General features: G+C 37.5%; 1 protein-coding gene across 2 annotated transcripts; it reads left to right on the top strand.

Moving 5' to 3' along the window:
* The first annotated feature begins 11,608 nt into the window (after window positions 1-11,608).
* LOC122317155 (splicing factor YJU2-like) lies at window positions 11,609-17,203 on the top strand. Of its 2 annotated transcripts, none has more exons than XM_043134100.1 (9): window positions 11,609-12,045; window positions 12,918-13,067; window positions 13,530-13,664; window positions 13,871-13,936; window positions 14,733-14,783; window positions 14,901-15,008; window positions 15,415-15,499; window positions 16,033-16,328; window positions 16,748-17,203. In XM_043134100.1, exons 1-8 carry the CDS (start codon window positions 11,848-11,850, stop codon window positions 16,302-16,304), a joined length of 1,065 nt encoding a protein of 354 aa, XP_042990034.1. In that variant the 5' UTR covers window positions 11,609-11,847; the 3' UTR covers window positions 16,305-16,328; window positions 16,748-17,203. The 2 variants fall into 2 exon arrangements, with proteins under 2 accessions (XP_042990034.1, XP_042990033.1); XM_043134099.1 differs by having other exon boundaries at window positions 11,616-12,045; window positions 16,030-16,328.
* The last annotated feature ends 1,553 nt before the right edge of the window (window positions 17,204-18,756 follow it).

The following is an 18,756-nucleotide window of genomic DNA, read 5'->3' as shown; positions in this document are numbered from 1 at the left end:
ACTTTTTTGAATCCACATCGAAACTAGAAGGACTATCTCCTCGACCTCAGCCCAGCAATATCGAAACACGTCCACTCTTCATGGACAGTCCTAAAATAAAAATCACAGAATTTCTTCTCCATAACTTCCCATCTTCTGCAAGACAACAATTATCTCTCTCTTGAGTGACCACAGAAAAGCATGAAGATGAAATCCATATCCCTGCTTCTGAAAGAAATAGAACCGATTACAACAAGAGAGAACAATCAAAGTGAAGAGGCAACTCAAGCATAGGAAATCATCCCCACAAAAGAGGCAAAGCAATTCTCCGAATCAATCCCAGCACCGAACGAAAACCCACCAGGCCAACAACGCTCTACATTCAGCTCCAATGAGATTATAATAATTGACTCAGAATCATCCCATACCCCCCCACCAACAGGTCAGCTCAGCCAAACCTTTCCTTTGAAGAGATAGAATTTAACAGAGGATAAGGAGGCCCCTAACCGCAAGTCACAACGTTTGATAAAATTGGAGAAAATCGAGTCAGGAATAGGGTGAAACTCAGTCTAAATCAGAGGAAGTTATTTCAGCACTTACTCTAATGGCAATGCAAAACAATTCGGGTGGAAAGGAAAAAAGTCCAAAGGGAAAGGAAAAATGAACCCATACACTAGACCAGGAATCCAGTCCCAGAAAAAGTCCAAGTTAGCTCTTGAGGCAAGCGTCAACATGCCTCCAAAAATTCCATGAGGACTTTAGCGTGGAATTGCCAAGGGCTCGCCTGTCCCAAGGTAATTAGAAACTTAAGGGCATATATTAGGATACATAATCCGGACGTCATTTTCTTATAGAAAACCTTAGTATCAGATGACCGCACTAATTTTGTTGTAAATAGTCTTGGTTTCCATCTTTTTGTGCACTTTCCTGCAGTCTGTAAAAAAGGGGGTTTGTTGTTGCTATGGCATCCAGGAGTTGATCTGGAGCCTGTAAATATTTATGTTAATGCCATCTCAGTTCTTTTTTACTCTGATCCTTCACACCATCCTTGGTTGGTTACTTATGTATATAGCCCAGCTCACTCGAATCAAAAAGAAAAATTTTGGAGTCACCTCGACTCTATACATCAAAACTACCCGGGTCCTTGGGCAGGCATGGGGGACTTCAATGACTTGATAAATTAGACGGAAAAATATAGGGGTCGACCAATTCATATCAATCAGAATAGAGGCTTAAAAACACTAATGGATCACAATGGACTTATAGACATCGGATTTACAAGGCCAAAATTCACTTGGACTAACAACAGACAAGGAGCTGCTCTTATTAAAGAAAGATTAGATAGAGTCATTGTCAATAAAGAATGGTGACTTCTTTTTCCTGATGCTTCTCTACAACATCTAGCTTCCTCAGCGTCTGATCACCATCCCATTCTACTCAACACATCAACAAACTCGCGAAATGCTCCATCTTTCAAGTTTGAAGAATTCTGGACCCAGGAACCGCTGAGCCACCTTATAATTCAAGAAGCTTGGAGTACAAATTTTCAAGGCAATCCTGCTTACATTCTATGCAAGAAAATTATCTCAACGAAAGAAGCTTTAAAAAAATGGAACAAAAACCACTTCAGGTGCATTCAGAACAACATCCAGCAAATAGAAAAAGACTTATTAGATGTCCAAAGCAGCATGCCAACGTCAAGAAATCAAGAATTGGAGATTGAATTGCAGAGCAAACTTCATAAACTGAGAGCAAATGAGGAGATTCTATGGAAGCAAAAATCCCAAATTACTTGGCTCACCTCAATGGATCTCAATACGAAATTTTACCATCTAACAACCACAATTCGTCGAAGGAGGAATGCCATTGAATCAATCAAATTGGGGCCAGGTAATTGGTCAATGGACCCTTTAATCATTGAATCAGTTTTCATAAATTATTTCAAAACTGTACATACTTCATCAAAGCCTCAAATTCCAGAACAATTGGGTCAGTTATTCAAAAAGCAAATTGCAGAAGAATAAAACAACATGCTCAGGAAAATCCCAGATGAATCAGAAATTTTCAGTGCTCTCAGACAAATCCCCAACAACAAAGCTCCTAGCCCTGACGTCATGACAGCTCTTTTCTTCAAGCACTATTGGGAAATCATTAAAGTGGAAGTTACTCGGGCAATCCAAAACTTTTTTCTAAGTGGGAAGCTTCTAAAGCAGATGAACCATACAAACATCGTGTTGATCCCAAAATCACCTTGTCGAAGCTCCCCTAGCCATTACCGTCCTATAAGCCTCACAAATGTCAGCTATAAAATCATTACCAAAATCATGGCAAACTGACTAAAGAAGCTACTTCCCAAAATAATCTCTCCTTTACAAATAGCTTTTGTCCCAAGAAGGAATATAAAAGAAAACACAATGATTGCACATGAGCTCTCCCATCTACTAAAAAAGAAATCTGGAAAGAAAGGCTTGATGGCTTTAAAACTGGACATGGAAAAGGATTTTGATAGAGTGGGATGGAATTTCCTTCTTGAAATAATGAACAGCCTAGGCTTCAGCTTAAACTGGATCAATTTGATAAAGGAGTGCATATCAACAGCTACATTCTCAGTGACGATTAATGGCTCACCAAGAGGTTTCTTCAAAGCAGAAAGAGGCATAAGACAAGGAGACCCAATATCGCCTTTCCTTTTTGTCTTAGTCACAGAAGCCTTATCTAGGCTAATACTAAGAGCTGAAGTACAAAAAAAGATTGAAGGAATCAAATTAAGCAGGAACAGCCCGCCAGTCTCCCACTTACTTTTTGCAGATGACACAATCATTTTCGCAAAAGCCTCAGAGAAAAATGCAAAAGAAATAGAAAAATACCTTTAAAAATACCAAAGCTGGTTAGGTTAAAAAATAAACCTCTCAAAGTCATCTATTTTTATCACAAGGAATGCAAATAACCAAGACAAAACTGCTATCTCTAATTGGCTTCCCTACAAAGCTTCCTCAGCAAAAATGAAATATTTGGGCCTCCCAACTTCCTTTAATAGAAGGAAAAGAGAAAATTATGCAGATCTGCTAAATAAAGTTAGACAAAAACTAGAAGGCTGGAAAGCAAAACTCTTATTACAAGCAGGTCGAACAATGTTGATAAAATCAGTGGCAAGCTCCATTCCCTCTTACAGCATGAATACTCCAAATTCCAAAGTCAGTATGCAAGACTCTAGATCAAATGCAAAAAAAAATTTGGTGGGGCTTCCCGAAAGACAAAATACACAATCTCACTTTGAAGTCTTGGAAATCAATCTGTCTACCAAAAACAATGGGAGAACTGGGCATCAGGTCAATAGAAAACATGAACAAAGCTCTCTTAGCAAAAACAGGTTGGGAATTAAGTGGACCAAAATTCGGTTTATGGCATTCTATACTATCTTCCAAATATCTAGAGAACACAACTTTATGGACGGCAATCTCAAGAACTTCAAATTCTCCAATGTGGAAAGGCATTCTCAAGACAAAAGACCTGCTTTTTAAAGGTAGGTGCTTCCAAATCTTCAATGGTTAATTGGTTAATATTTGGAGAGACCCGTGGATCCCTACTTTAAAAACATTCAAGCCAACACCCTTCATGGACATGGATACCATACACCCTTTTATCAAAGTCTCTGACCTCATCCAAAATAACACGAAATCTTGCGATATCAGGAAATTGCAAAGCCTTTTTGATCAACCCAGCATAAGGGAAATTCTGAAGATTCCATTGTCTTAAACAGCACAAGGCGAGGATAAAGAGATATGGGTACTTAATCATAGTGGGAAATTCTCAGTGAAGGCAGCTTATCACGCACTAGTTGACTACCACAAATCGGTTCATCAAAATCAAAACCCTCTCTTTAAGCCTTTGTGGAGCCTAAAAATTCATGACCGTCATAAGCTTCTTTTATGGAAAATACTATGGAATATTTTACCAACAAAGGTGAAAATCAACGAAAGAATCTCTCAGCAAGTCAACACAGAATGTACCTTTTGTGACCAAGATGAGGAGACAACACTTCATTTATTTGTGGAATGTCCAATTGTCAGAATATTATGGCAACAAGGAAGCTGGCCTTTAAGTATAGCAAGACTGCCAATCCATTCCATTTTAGACTGGATAAAAATGATTATCTATCCAGGTAAATTCCTAGGCGTACAAGGGAAAGATAGCCACCATTTCCAACTCTATGCAGTCATTTTGCTGGATTTTTTATGGAAAAACCAGAATGAGATAGTTCACAATATTTCAAGTTTCTCTCTGGAAGAAACAAAGAAGCAACTATCCACAGTTTATGAAAGCTACAAAAATGCCTGGTCCGATTGCTCTCTGTTCAAAACCCCAACTCTCAAATGGAGTCCTCCTCCAGTTGGAACTCTTAGTATCTCCTTTGATGCAGTAGTGAGAAATGATTTTTCTATAGCTTCAGCAATTCGAAGAAACCACTTAGGTGATATTTTGGAGATCTTCACAGAAAAAATTACCTCTTTAACCCCTTTGGTAGCTAAAGCGAAAGCGGCGTTCCTAGCAGCTGCCATGGCAAGTACTTCTTTTCAATCTAACTCAAGCTTTATAATAATAGAAGGTGATGCTCAATCAGTCTTCTCAGCATGCTGCAAGCACCACCTAGGTGCTGCGGCAGCACCCAGCTTCCTCTGGAAGCAGTTTTTAACGAATAGCGGCGCCAGTGACCTCCATTAATGGCAGCCGAAGCTAGCTATTTTTTGAATTACTGTTCACATGAATAGTAACGATTGGAGGAAGAAGATGACTCTTAAGTCATCTGTTTCAGTATGGGCTTGGGCTTTTTAGGCCCAATGTTTTTTTTCTTTTCCTTCCAAATGAAATGGGCTGGGCCTTTCGGCCCATTTGTTTTCTGTTAAAAAAAAAAAAAGGTGCGTTCAATTGGGCCATTTTCGGCCCAGTTTTTTTCGGCCCTTTTTTTTTTTTTAAAGATAAGCCAATTTTTTTTAAAGGAAATAAAACAATAAAATGGCACAATGGGGTTTTGAACCCAGGACCACCTACTAAACTAAAGAGATGGGTGCACCACTGGGCTACGAATATCCTTTGGTTTAGGTGGGGGTTTTAAATGTTTTTATAATAGTTCTTTTTTTGTTAAATAAAAAATAAATAAATTTTTATTTTTATTTTTATTTTGGCATGATTTAATATATGCTTAGATATATTGTTATATTACATGTGATCTTTTATTTAATATTTTAGATTAAATGTAATTACATGTGAATATTTGGTTATATTCATGCTATTTTTTTTCCATGATGTTATATTACATGTGATCTTTTATTTAATTTTTATATTAAATGTGATAACATGTATGTGTGTATTGAACATGTGAAAATGTGATTATTTTATCATCTATGAATGTTAGACTTGAATGTTTAGACATTAATCTTTATTTTTTTTAGTGATAAAATAGAAAATCCCACTAAGTAGTCTTAGTTAGAATTGTTAGTGTGAATGATAGGCTGAAAGAACTGCAGTGACCCTAGTAAGAACTGTAAATGCATTGTATAGCCAAAAGACCATGGTGACCCCAGTAAGAACTGTAAATGTACTGTGTAGCCAAAAAGACTACAGTGGCCCCAGTAAGAATTGTAAAAGCACTAATGGAACAAGAAAAATGGACTGTAATGGTTTTATATGAACCATCTTTGTAGATTGGCCCAACAGGTTGTTGTAGTCTGGCTATCTTTGTAGACTGGCCCAACAGGTTGCTATGGTCTGGGAAGATGTCCTTGTAGACTGGCCCAAAAGGTTACTACAGTTTTAGTAGGTTATGTCTTTACATGTGACTAGAGCTAGATGACTACTTAAGATAGTGGGAGTATGGTTGAGATTTATGATGATAAATTCTCCCATATTTGGTTTTTTAAATTTGCGCGGGAATTAGGTTAGAAATTTAATAATTGGATATTGTGATGCAAGTGATGATTCTGAACCCTAGCTATTTTTCGATCTTGCGACATGTCTAAATTATTTTTTTTCTAACTTGAAAGGACGCGGCAGATTTCTTAGGTGTGTGTGTGTAATATCCCTTCTTTGCGTATTGTAGTGAAATGACATCCAAGAATATTGTTGCCGACTTAAACAAAGAGGAGAAATTAGATGGGGAAAACTATGACATATGGAATCGCAAGATCCAATATGTTTTAGACTAGCAAGAGGTCTTGGAGGCCTTATCTCACACCCTTACTGTGCCCGGTGAAGGGAACTCGGAACAACACAAGATAGATCAACAAGCCTATACTCAATGGGCTAAGAAAAATCAGTGCGCGCGCATAATAATGTTAAGCAGCATGCACAATGATCTAATGTGTGAGTTCGAGATCTATGACACTGCCCAAAGCATGTGGGAGGCTTTGAAATTGAAGTTTGGTGGAACTTCAGCCACTAGGTTGCATGGATTAACCATGAGGTTTGACTCCTATAAGATGCGCTCGGACCACACGATGAAGCAACATCTTAGAGCTATGTCAACTATGATCCGCGAACTTAGGTTGGCAGGAAACAACCTGATAGATGAACAGCAAGTCCAGGCAGTGATAAGATCACTACCAAATTCTTGGGAGAATATGAGCCAGAACTTAACGCATAACGAGAATATCAAAGACTTTGATGATGTCTCGCGTCACTTGGAATTGGAGACTGAGCGCCTAGAGGCTGCTAAGCCCAATCATACGGCCTATGTTGCTAATGTTGGTTCGCGCAAGGCATCAAGGCCTAAGCATAAGAAGTCCAAGAATGGAGTAGCTGCTGGACAAATTAAAAAGGTGTCAGGAATTTCTCAGCGCACCAAGAGGGGCAAGTGCGGGAAGAACAAGTCAAAATTAGAGTGCTTCAATTGCGAAAAGATTGGCCACTTTGCTTGTGACTGCACTAAGCCGAAGAAGGTACACTCTAACTTTCTTGCATTGTTTTTATAACTAGCCATGTGATGGTTGCTTACTCCTATCCTTTACTGTTGATTCAGGAGCGACCGAGCACATTGCGCAAAATAGAGTCAGATTTGTGGAGTATCACCAGATTCCAACTGGGAGCCGTGATATCAAGGTGGGGAATGGAGGTACTGGGACTTGGTACCTACAAGCTGGACTTGCGGGGTGGCCGCACTCTTTTCCTCCACAATGTGCTATATGCTCCCGAGATCCGATGAAACTTACTTTCAGTTGTTACTCTATTAAAACTTGGTTTTCAGATTGTTTTTTAAAACAATTATGTTTCCTTTTATTTGGGCGATGTGTTTTATGGCAATGCTTTTCTGCAAGACGGTTTTATGATATTGGATTTAGTTTATTCTAATATAAATGAATCTATTGCTTTTCTTTCTTCATTTGCTGATAATTTGGATTCATATACATGGCATACTAGGCTTGGCCATATAGGGCAAGATAGAATGACTCGGTTAGCTAGAGAAGGCCTGATAGGCAATCTCGCTAGGGTCATCTTGTCCACATGTGAACATTGTCTAATGGGAAAAGCTAAGAGAAAACCATTTGGAAAAGCCATTAGGGCATCTTTTCCACTGCAATTAGTCCACTCAGACATCTGTGGTCCAATGAGTGTGAGGGCAAGACACGGAGGTGTCTACTTCATCACTTTTATAGATGATTTTTTACATTACGGTTATGTCTACTTAATCTCCCATAAGTCTGAAGCATTGGAATGTTTTAGGCAATATCTAAGAATGGTCAAGAATCAGTTAGACAAGAGTTTAAAAACTCTAAAAACTGACCGAGGATGAGAATATCTCTCTGAGCAATTTAAAAGGCTCTGTGATGAAAAAGGAATCAAAAGACAGTTAACAATACCAAGTACGCCATAGCAAAATGGCATGGCGGAAAGGAGAAATCGAACACTGCTTGAGATGGTTAGGTCAATGATGGCGCAAGCAAACCTACCAAATTTGTTTTTGGGGGATGCACTTTTGACTGCTGCCTACATTCTTAACTGAGTGCCCTCCAAATCAATAACTTCCACCCCATATGAACTATGGACCGGCGAGAAACCCAATTTGAGTAACTTGCAGCCATGGGGTTTAACGGGTTTTGTTCATGATTTTTCTCATAAGTATGGAAAATTAGGCCCTAGAGGGAAGAAGTGTATCTTTATAAGGTACTCAGAACACTCTAAAGGGCATGTGTTAATAGGTGAACAAACTGATGGAAGTGTAACTGAGATTGAATCACGAGATGTGGACTTCATTGAAACTGAATTTCCAAGTAGAGGTGAGGTTGATAGGAGTTTAGAACTTCATGAGATTGTGGAACAAGAGGAAAGTGCCCCAAGAAATTTAGTTGAGAATGAGGAAGAAATTCTTCAAGCTCCTACAAATGATAAAAGGGACTTAAATCCGAGTTAGAGCACACCACTTATCAATCAATCACAACAACCTCAGCCGTGTAGAAGCAAACGTGAAAGTATTCCCCGTCGTCATTTTGAGATCGAAGGGGAAATTTTTATGGTAGCTTTGCATGATGATGATGAGCCTAGGACAATTCATGAGGCTCTCTCATCTTCTAATAAAGATGAGTGGATGAAATCTCTTAATGATGAGATTGAGTCTATATAACTAACCAGGTCTGGGATCTGGTTGATCTACCGACAGGGCGTAAGACTATTGGGAACAAATGAGTTCTTAAAGTCAAACGCAAGTTGGATGGATCGATAGATAAGTACAAAACTCGCTTAGTGGCTAAAAGATATACCCAACAGGAGGGTATAGACTATGACGAAACTTTTTCACCAATGGTGAGGTTTGCTTCAATTTGCCTGATTCTAGCTATAGTAGCAAACATGGATTTGGAACTCTACTAGATGGATGTTAAGACAACATTTCTCAATGGAGAACTAGATGAGGAGATCTATATGGATCAACCAATGGGTTTTGTGATCAAAGGTCAAGAGCGCAAAGTGTACAAGCTCAAACGATCAATATAGGCCTAAAACAATCATCTAGGCAATGGTACCTCAGATTTCATCGAGCCGTTCTTTCGAATGGGTTTACGATGATCACAGAGGACAATTGCGTCTATGTCAAAAGGTCCAAGAAGAGTTTCATTATGTTTTCATTATATGTTGACGACATACTACTAGCTGGAAATGATAAAGGGTTGATAGTCGCCACAAAAGAGTGGTTATCCCTCAATTTTGAGATGAAGGATATAGGTGAAGTAGAATATATTCTGGGAGTTAAGATCTACAAAGATCGCTCAAAGAGACTTTTGTGTCTGTCCTAACAAACTTACATAAAAAAAGTCCTCGAGCTTTTCCTAATGAATGGATGTAAACCCATTGACATCCCTGTTGCAAAAAGTGAGAACTTATCTAAAGAGTTGTGTCCTAAGACTCAAAAGGAAAGGAAAAGATGGCCTGTGTCCCTTATGCTACTGTTGTGGGTAGTTTGATGTACGCAATGATGTGTACTCGGCCTGACATATGCTATGTAGTTGGCTTAGTGAGTAGATTTCAATCTAATCTCGGACTGGCTCACTGGAAAGCAGTCAAGAGGATTATGTGATATCTCAAGGGAACAACAGACTATGTGCTATGCTATCAAGGTTCAGATTTGTAGCTAAGAGGTTACAGCGATGCCGACTGGGGCAGTGACCTAGATAAGCGTAAATCAACCACTGGGTATGCCTTTTTGCTCAACAATGGCGCTATTACATGGAGCAGCAAGAAACAACCCTGTATAGCTTTATCCACCATGGAGGCAGAATACATAGCTTGTTCTACAGTAGTTCAAGAAGATGTTTGGTTACGGAGGTTCCTCAAGCATTTAGACATTGGCATGGATACTACAGATCTGGTGACAATATTTTGTAATAGCATGGCTGCTCTCGCGTATGCTAAGGACTCTAAGTACCATGGAAGAACCAAACACATAGATATCAGATATCACTACATCAGAGACATGGTAACGCAAAAGGAAGTGGTTCTGAAACATCTCTCTACAAGGTGCATGGTTGCTAATCCCTTAACGAAGCCCATAGCAAGAGATGTCTTTGAGGCTCATGTTAGGAATCTAGGACTACGTAGACTATAAATGTACTTTGTGTTTCAAATGACATTGAGATGTAACCTTTCCTTTGGGATATTAATACAATATGATTCATTTATTGTCTTTATCGTATTGTTTTTCTAATACACACATAAGATTGTCAACAGGCTTAGATCGGCTCACTCACACGAGCGATCGCCTCTAGTGCTTGAGAAGCGAGTAGAGATGAGACATTGTATTCTTAGATACTTGTCCAAATGGATAAGTTAGTTGACGCAAAGATATGTCATTTTAGTGGGAGCTAAGATGAGGTCCAATGAGAGGACTATGCATGGGTTACCCCACAACTTATGTAGCCTGTGGTTAGCCAGATGTGAGATCCTCTTTGACATATTGGAGGCGAGCAAATAGAGGAACTCAGGTTAAACGCTTAAGGAGCGGCTAGACTAAGATCTGTATGGTGTTGATATAGACATATGCTCTTTGAGAAAGAGAAATTCACCGTAGCATGTGTTTCATACTACATGTGCTTATTCGACCAAATGAATAAGTGAGTAAATGGTTCCCCTCTTTCTTACTGTGTGAGTCATTTTTTTTAAGTGTCCTTTACTTTTGACTATGTCACGAGATGGAGGTTGTGATGTCTGCTACTTTGACATTTTATCTATGGCCATGATTAATACGGTCTAAAGAGGCATTGCTGGGAAAGTGGTTCGACCAAAGTTGAATGATATGAGTGCAAAGGGAAAATTCTTCAATATCGCATCTTCGATAGTGTTTGCTGACGTCAAACTATGACGCTACATACTGGTAGCGACTAAGGTTGTGAACATATTGAAATGATTTTGAGGTAGTCAAGCATTGTTCTGAGTTTTTCTGAACTCAAGAGGGTTTCGAAAATGCTTGATCTGATGCGATCGAATGAGTCTAGGACATAACCAGATACTTTAGGGATGTTACTATGCTAGTCTTCTCTGGGAGAGATTTGATGTATGTACTCCCACCTTTCTACATATGTGTTTGGTGGTCGCACGACCTATTTACTTGTATGAATAAGATTGAGAATATAAGAGAGATGCTGGCCTAGGGTCATGCCCACTGTGTGCGAGTGGGAGATGTTAAATGGAGGGGCGCCCACGTGGGGCAGACCCCTCCTCTCCTCTGTAGAACGCATAGCTTTAGGCCATGCGTTCCTTGCTTATAACGCATGGCTTAAAGGCCATGCGTTACTGCCATTTAATTGGCAGTTTAAGGTTGGCCTTAATAGGGTGGATTATATATAGCCCTCCTCTTTTGATTCTTGGGACCCATCTGAATTGAGAAAAAATTCTATTTTTGTTCTTTCTTAAAAATAGTATTTAGGCTATGGATTCGTTAAGTGTTACTTTAGTTTTATAACTACGTAATACACTTTATCACTAAGAGGAAACGCTCAAGATTTGTCGATCTGGAAAAACTTGTGGAACAATTTTATAAACTGAGTTTGAAGTATTTTCTAACAATTTCTCTTTGGTATTTAGAAAAAATTGATTTTCCATTGTTCAATGATGAGATGAGAGGTGACGATACATTTATCTACACCGAACTAAAAGGTTGCTCCTCCTAGGTCGGTTGTAAACTTGTAGGCATCTCCCATGGCGTGAAGCACCACTTGAGAAAGCTGACGTGGCGGTCTGTAATAACCATCTCTCCCCACGCGACTGCCTCCTCACTATAAATAGAGTCACGATACGGAATTAACCCAAAATTCAACATCCGGCAATCGTTGTCCTCTCGAATTCTGATCAGAACTGCTGCTTGGGGAATTCGAATTTGTTTGAAGGATGGGAGAAAGAAAGGTGCTGAACAAGTACTATCCGCCGGACTTCGATCCGTCGAAGCTGCCGAGGGTTCGGAGGCCGAAGAACCAGCAGATGAAGGTGCGCATGATGCTCCCCATGAGCATTCGCTGCAACACCTGCGGTAATTACATCTACAAGGGCACCAAGTTCAATTCCCGCAAAGAGGATGTAATAGGCGAGGTATGTATCCCCCTTTCTTTGTTTTATAGCTTCCTATCTAAATTGAAAGTTTGCATTACTCATATATGTCGGACTATACTGGTAACTTTAGGACTGTTCGTTTTATATTATTCGAGTTTTTATACTTTTTAGCACTTTAATTTGATTGTCTTATATTTTTGTTTTCCTGAGCAAAGAAATTGAAGTTTAGGTTTTGGTTATTTGTATGCTTCAATTGAAAGTCAACAAAATGCCCTAGCTCTAAATATTTGGCCATTGTATTTTTTTAATTGATGTTCTTTTAAACCTGTAACTATTTTATTGGTTAGTATTAACCCCATATGTTCTTTAAAACCCAGCCTATCCTAGTCCTGTATTTAACGTTGGTGGTTGTAAATTGTTTAATTTCAATTCCATATATCGTTAAGTGTAATGATATTAGACCTGTCCAGTGCCTTCAAGTGAGGATTATATGGATATGCGGACTCAAAAGAAACATGCTGTGTTGCTAGAACATTTTTTCCCCCAAAACAGCGTGAAAAGTTAAATATGAAGAACTTGTCTGGCTTTAAATGTGTTAATGCTGCTTTTCCTTTTCCAGATTCAGGACACGAACCACAGATCTAAAAAATTTAATATTACTTAAAAAAAAGATACAGGACACGTACCACAGATCTGGAATTTTTTGTACCTCGTTTCAAGTCATGATATAGCTTGTTTAAAGCAAAGAAAGTGTCTTGAATGCATGATCCTCAGCCTTACTACCATCCTCATGGCTAATATCACTTCTTGGTTTTCTATAGTGGTTTGTACATGTTTTACCGGTTTCTTCATGTGAGATTTGAATATATGATGAATAATGAACAAGATCACTTGCCTTTAATTGTTTGCAGACATACTTAGGAATTCAAATCTTTCGATTCTACTTCAAATGTACAAAGTGTTCTGCAGAGCTAGCAATGAAGACAGATCCAAAAAATTCAGACTATATTGTTGAGTCTGGTGCCACGCGGAATTTTGAACCGTGGCGTGCGGAGGATGAGGTAAAAAGTTTAAGCATGTTTGATTTGAGAAAGGTTTCAGAAATAGTTTTCTCTTTCATTTGAAACATCTTTAAAATCCAAAAAGGAAAAAATCATCACCCAAACATTTTTTTCTTCCAAGTATTTACCTCGGTTTTGGGACATACAAATCATAAATTCACAATATCCAATACAAAATCCATTGCAAAACATTTTTATCGTTGCAACTTGTCATTCTTTCTACCCAGTTTTGACCAAACTCAATGGAAACATATCATGAAATTTGTATCCTAAAAACGTTTCATTCTATAGAAATTTTCTTTCAAAGAATACATATCAAAATTTTTCAACAATTAGAGAAATTTTCACTTACCAAGCATGCCCTCGAACTTCCTGTGCACAACTATATATTATGTGGCCAAATCCCTAATGTTGTTATCAACATAACTTGTGACTTTGTCAATAAACTGTTCTTTTTGTCAGGTAACGGAGATGGAAAAACAGAAAAGGGATGCCGAAGAGATGGGAGATGCTATGAAATCATTAGAGAACAGAACCTTGGATTCAAAGAGAGAAATGGATATCCTTGCTGCGCTAGATGAGATGAAGTCTATGAAGGTACTTTCTTTAGTAAATGGGCTTTATTTAATCAAGTATCTACTCAACAGTGTGAGAAATGGAATCCAGGGCTCAAATAGCCTTTGTAACTGTACACGTTCCTTTATTGCTTTATCATGTTGTATAACATTATTGCTTTATCAATCAATTAACACCTGAGGTCAATATGAGTTTGATACTAATGCCCCCCTTTTTTCATCTTGCAGTCCAGACATGCTACTGTGAGTGTAGATGCCATGCTTGAGGCCTTGCAGCGCACAGCTGGGGAAAAGGTATGATAATGTGCTCTCTGTGTTTAGATCAGTTTTGCTCCTTAAGTGCAAAAGTATATCGGATCACTCTCATTACTAAATCACACTGGGCTGCACAGTCACACTTTCATTGTGTTGGTTGGGCTCTTTTGTAGGGTGAACACTTGCATGTTCAACACTATTCTCATGTATATTGTGGGCGAGCACTTGTCCATGGTCAAGCATAACAAACAAATGGATTGATTTCGCTGTCTTTACTAATCTTTTTTCAACCACCCACCCGATCAAATCTCTTTTATGTTGCTTCAGTTGTGGGTCAGTGGCTTTTAGCTGCCTGGACTGCATCAGCATTCCTGTCTATGAGAAGTTCTTTAGTTAACTCTGACAATTTTATGGACACTATAAGCTTCTTGGGGAAATTTGTTCTTGTCCATCCATAACCATTCCCTTCAATACATTCTATATGTCCATAAGGAACAGGCATGCAAATTAGTCAAATCCACTTGTTCAAACAGTATATAAGACTATTTTACTGTAATGGCTTAACTTCTGATTCTCATAAACTAATTCTACAGTTTGTCCTTTTACTTAAAAAAAATTTCTGCAGTTTGCCCTTTTACTTTTGTAAACTAACTATAAAAGTAACATCATTTTACAGTAATACCCCCAATTTAAAACATCATTGTATAAAGGATTGTAAAAAGGGTTGTATGTGTATCATTACTCGTTCTAGAAGTGTCTCTTTGCGTAAATATATGGTCATATTGTAGTTTAGATTTCTAGGTTCTGACTGTATTAATTGCTTTTATGCTGGCAGGAGAAAAGGTTGGAAGAAGAGGATGAAGCACTTATAAAATCAATATTTCATGTTAGTACATAAATTGTACTTCTATTAGTCTGTTTTCAATGTCAGCCTCCCCCCTCCCCATCCTTTTTTTTGTATGCAAGATGTTTGCCTCTTAACTATGTTGAAAATATTTTGCAGAAGCCAATAGATTATGTTCGAAGAATTCATGATGAAGATCTTGACGATGATGGAGATATGATTCAGCTTTCAAGTGGCAATGGGGAAATATCTGGTGATAATCTGAAGGTATGGTGATCCTGTAATGATGGTTTGTGTTTCCTAAGGTTGTTTGGTAAGTATGGATTGAATTGATCATTTTGGAAAAAAGAAAAAAAAATCTATCATTTTGAGGGTTAAAAAATGTTTACTCTTTTGTGCAATTCTTCATGATATCATTCAAACAGAATTTTATAATGGGTTCTTGTAGTTTTTCAAGTAGGAGTCACCTGGTACTGTAAAGATTTGATATACATCTAAATCGTTTATATTAATTGGTGGACTATAATTTTAGATTATAGCATGTTGAAGAAAAAGTTTTAGGGTTTGTAAGCCAATATCTCTTGGAAGGCTAAACTTGGAAACTAATAGTTGTATGAAGTTAGGATTATGCTGAAAAGATTTGAACTTGTGTTTGCACATGATTTCTATGCAGAGGAGAAAGGTTTCTGAAGAGCCTCTTGGGAACCCAACAGATTCTTTGACAAAAGCCACTTTTGGTGACAGCTCCACCAACAAAGGTAGTAGATACTTTCCCCCTTCCTAGTATAGAAATTGGAGCACCTAGCACCGTTATTCTTTTTCCCAATTTTCAGTTTCTGTGGGTTTGTTCAAATAATATTTTAGTTTAACTGATTCTATTTAACTGATGTAAATAGCTCTATTGAAACCTGGGTTTGCACTAATTACAAATTAGTTGCTGTTGTAAGAAATTTTAGAAAAATATATAATATATTGCGTATGTTTTGCATAACAAATTGACCCCATTATTCATTTAATATTAGATTAATGACAGAAAATATTGATGTGACACCTATTTGTCACGTCACGACAAATTATATTTGGACATGTGTCAAAACTGCACACATAGCGTTTAAGAAACTAAAAAAGTGTCGCATGAAAATTATTTCTATTTAAAGAAGAACTAAATTATGTTTTAAAATATGCCATACATTTTCTTTTCATTTAAGAATGGGTCATTGATATGGCTCAGTTGCAGTATTGTCCTTTAGAGACATACAAATTTATATTCATGTTTAATTGTTGACAGAAGAAAATCCAGGTGGTTCAGGGGCTGCTGGCAATCCCAAGTTAATATTCAAGTCTTCAGGCGTTAGGATTTCGGTTAGGAAACCAGATTCCAGTGATAGTAATTTAGTGAAAATGGAAGGGAACAAACAAGGGGCTAGAACCAATACAAGTGTGCTACAGGCTGTGACCACAGGTGATAACAATCCGGCCAGGCACGGAGATAATAGCCGAGAGCATAATACAAGTGCTGGACTTCTATCACTCTGCCAAAACTATGAAAGTGACGACGACTAGTGATTGACTGGGAGAGTGTATCTTGTAAGTGTTATAACAAATCATTTCTTTTTCCTATATTTTTGGGAACTTATGGACTTTGTTATTAGGTTTTTAGATGAAAGTTGAATTAAATATTGTTATAATATTATTTTTTTAATATTATTATTGTCTGTCCAAAAACAGGAAAAAAAAAATGTTCGCTTATAAAATTAGTTTCCGCTATATTACTTTAGACTAGCAAATCTTACCAGCTAATGCTTTTTATCGAAAGAGGATACCCGAAATCCTATCATGGAGACATGCTATCGACTAGATTTGTAAACACAAGGAAAAGATTGAAACAAAAAAACAGACGTGAAAAAAGCATTTTAACCATTCTTGATTGCTTCTGCACTAAACATCTCTCCCCCACGTGACAATTCACGTGTATGATATGATGCTCCTCCTTTCTCTCTTCACAGGGTTAACAAGCAAAATCTATCTTGGACCTAAAGACACGCAGATTTCCAGGAAGAATTGACAAGTTACAAACAACGGGGGAGATGGGCGCGAAGATAAAGAAAAAATAAAGAAATGAAAAGGAAGATGTTCCCCACCATCCGGCCTACCATGATGTTGCTTCAATTAAGCACCATATGTTTGTTGGTCTACAAACACTGTATTTTTGTTCAACTTAGAACGCATGTTTACCCATAGCCTACTCTTTCCAGTTTCCATAACCCTTTAAGAGCATTGGCAATGGACAAGCTAAATATTAATACAAGTCCAAACTTTAGCTAGATGTGAGAAAAAGCCTCTATATTGGACTAGCCAAAGGTCTAAAGTTCAATACTTGAGCTACAGTAATTCTTGGGTGCTCTCCATTGATGGCTAGTCACTATTTACCCTCTATTAAAATATTTTATTATTTTCATCAACTTCTCCCTCTCTCTTTCTTTCGTTCTTTTCTATCTCTTGAATCCGAAAGCCTCCCAGCATTATTGCCTCGCTCTTCTTCACCCGCAAGCTGCAATCAATGAGCATAAAAATCTGTTTTACCATTTCTTGCCACTCTTTGCATAGCCATCCATAATTTTATCTAAATACAGCTGCAAGTGCGAAGGGGGTGATTGAAATACTACAAATTACCACATTGAAATTAATCATATAAGTACTACATTGAAATAAATTATTATATTTTATTTTTTAATAAAATTATTAATTAATATATGAAGTGTATTTGTAAAATATAAAAAAAAGAATTAATCAAATATTATTAAAGTATATAATATTATATTATTATTTTACTTTTAAGATGATTAGTCCAAGGTAGGCTAATTTAGTTAAAAGTTGATGCTATGGTCAAAAGGTGAGATTCTATCTAAACTTTGGACTAGGCAATTGTCAATGCTCTAATGTCTTGGACATGGTTTTGGATCTTTCAAGAAGGTTCGGACTCATTTTTTTTTTTTTATCATGCGATAAAAGGATTCATTCTCTAAAACATAGGAGGTAGAACCAATAAATATTTCTTTTTCGATTCATCCCTGGAGTTGAATACCTCATTCAAGAATTGTTTTTGATCCAATCTGCAGGAATCAACAGAAGACTAAATTCTCTTTCATTTTTCCCATTCTTTCTCCCCCAGCTGTGTTCTTCCACTGCTTGTACATTTGTCTTATTAACTCTAAAGGCAGGTGTGTGCAAGGACGGAGCATGCTTTAAGTTATCATTTGTCTTAATAAAAAACAAGCAAGAAAACAAAGTCATATAAGCCCTTTATGTGTTTACTTTATCCATTTAAACAGCCAACAACTAAATTTCAACAATACTATTAGGGCAAGAAGTAAAATTTGAATTCACAAAAAAGCCTGCAGAAGTCTTTAAGAACTGGGGAAGTGTATCCCGAAGTCTTGTTCATCCTTAAAAAAGATAGTTGATTTTGAGTTTTGTTAGTATTTACCCCAAGTACCCTCCAAGCTACAACTTGAGCCTAAGATAGAAAAGTGCCACCTAAACAGTAAAATCCTGGATCCAAACAGCATGTCCCAAGAGAGGTTTGAGCGGATAGGTATGAGAGGGTATGTGTTACTAGCTATCTTAAGTAAAAAGGTACGGGCAGAGGAAGGTTTTCTATAAAAGATTCTGATGAAATTTAGAGTTAATCAGATTTTAAAATGAATATGATGTTCAGATCCAATTATTCAAGTTCTAGGATCGACTAGCTCTAGCTCTAGCTCAAAGTTTGCATTACCAGAAATAGTAAATGAAAAAGAATACTACATAGCACAAGAAAATGCAGACATACAAGACTGGAATATTCCAAAAACTCCAACAGAAGACATCTATAAAATAAGTTTTTCACCAGTACTATCATTCAGAAGTAATTACAATGTTAAGACAGTCTGACAAGTATCTGGTGTGAAATGATAGAAGGAAGTCAGCCTTTAGCTTTAATATAGGATATTTTACAAGAAAATCTTAATGTTCA

The sequence above is a fragment of the Carya illinoinensis genome, chromosome 7 (assembly GCF_018687715.1).
Source record: "Carya illinoinensis cultivar Pawnee chromosome 7, C.illinoinensisPawnee_v1, whole genome shotgun sequence".
Lineage (NCBI taxonomy): Eukaryota > Viridiplantae > Streptophyta > Magnoliopsida > Fagales > Juglandaceae > Carya > Carya illinoinensis.
Note: the sequence above shows the minus strand (reverse complement) of the source record. Positions and strands in the feature narration are given on the sequence as shown.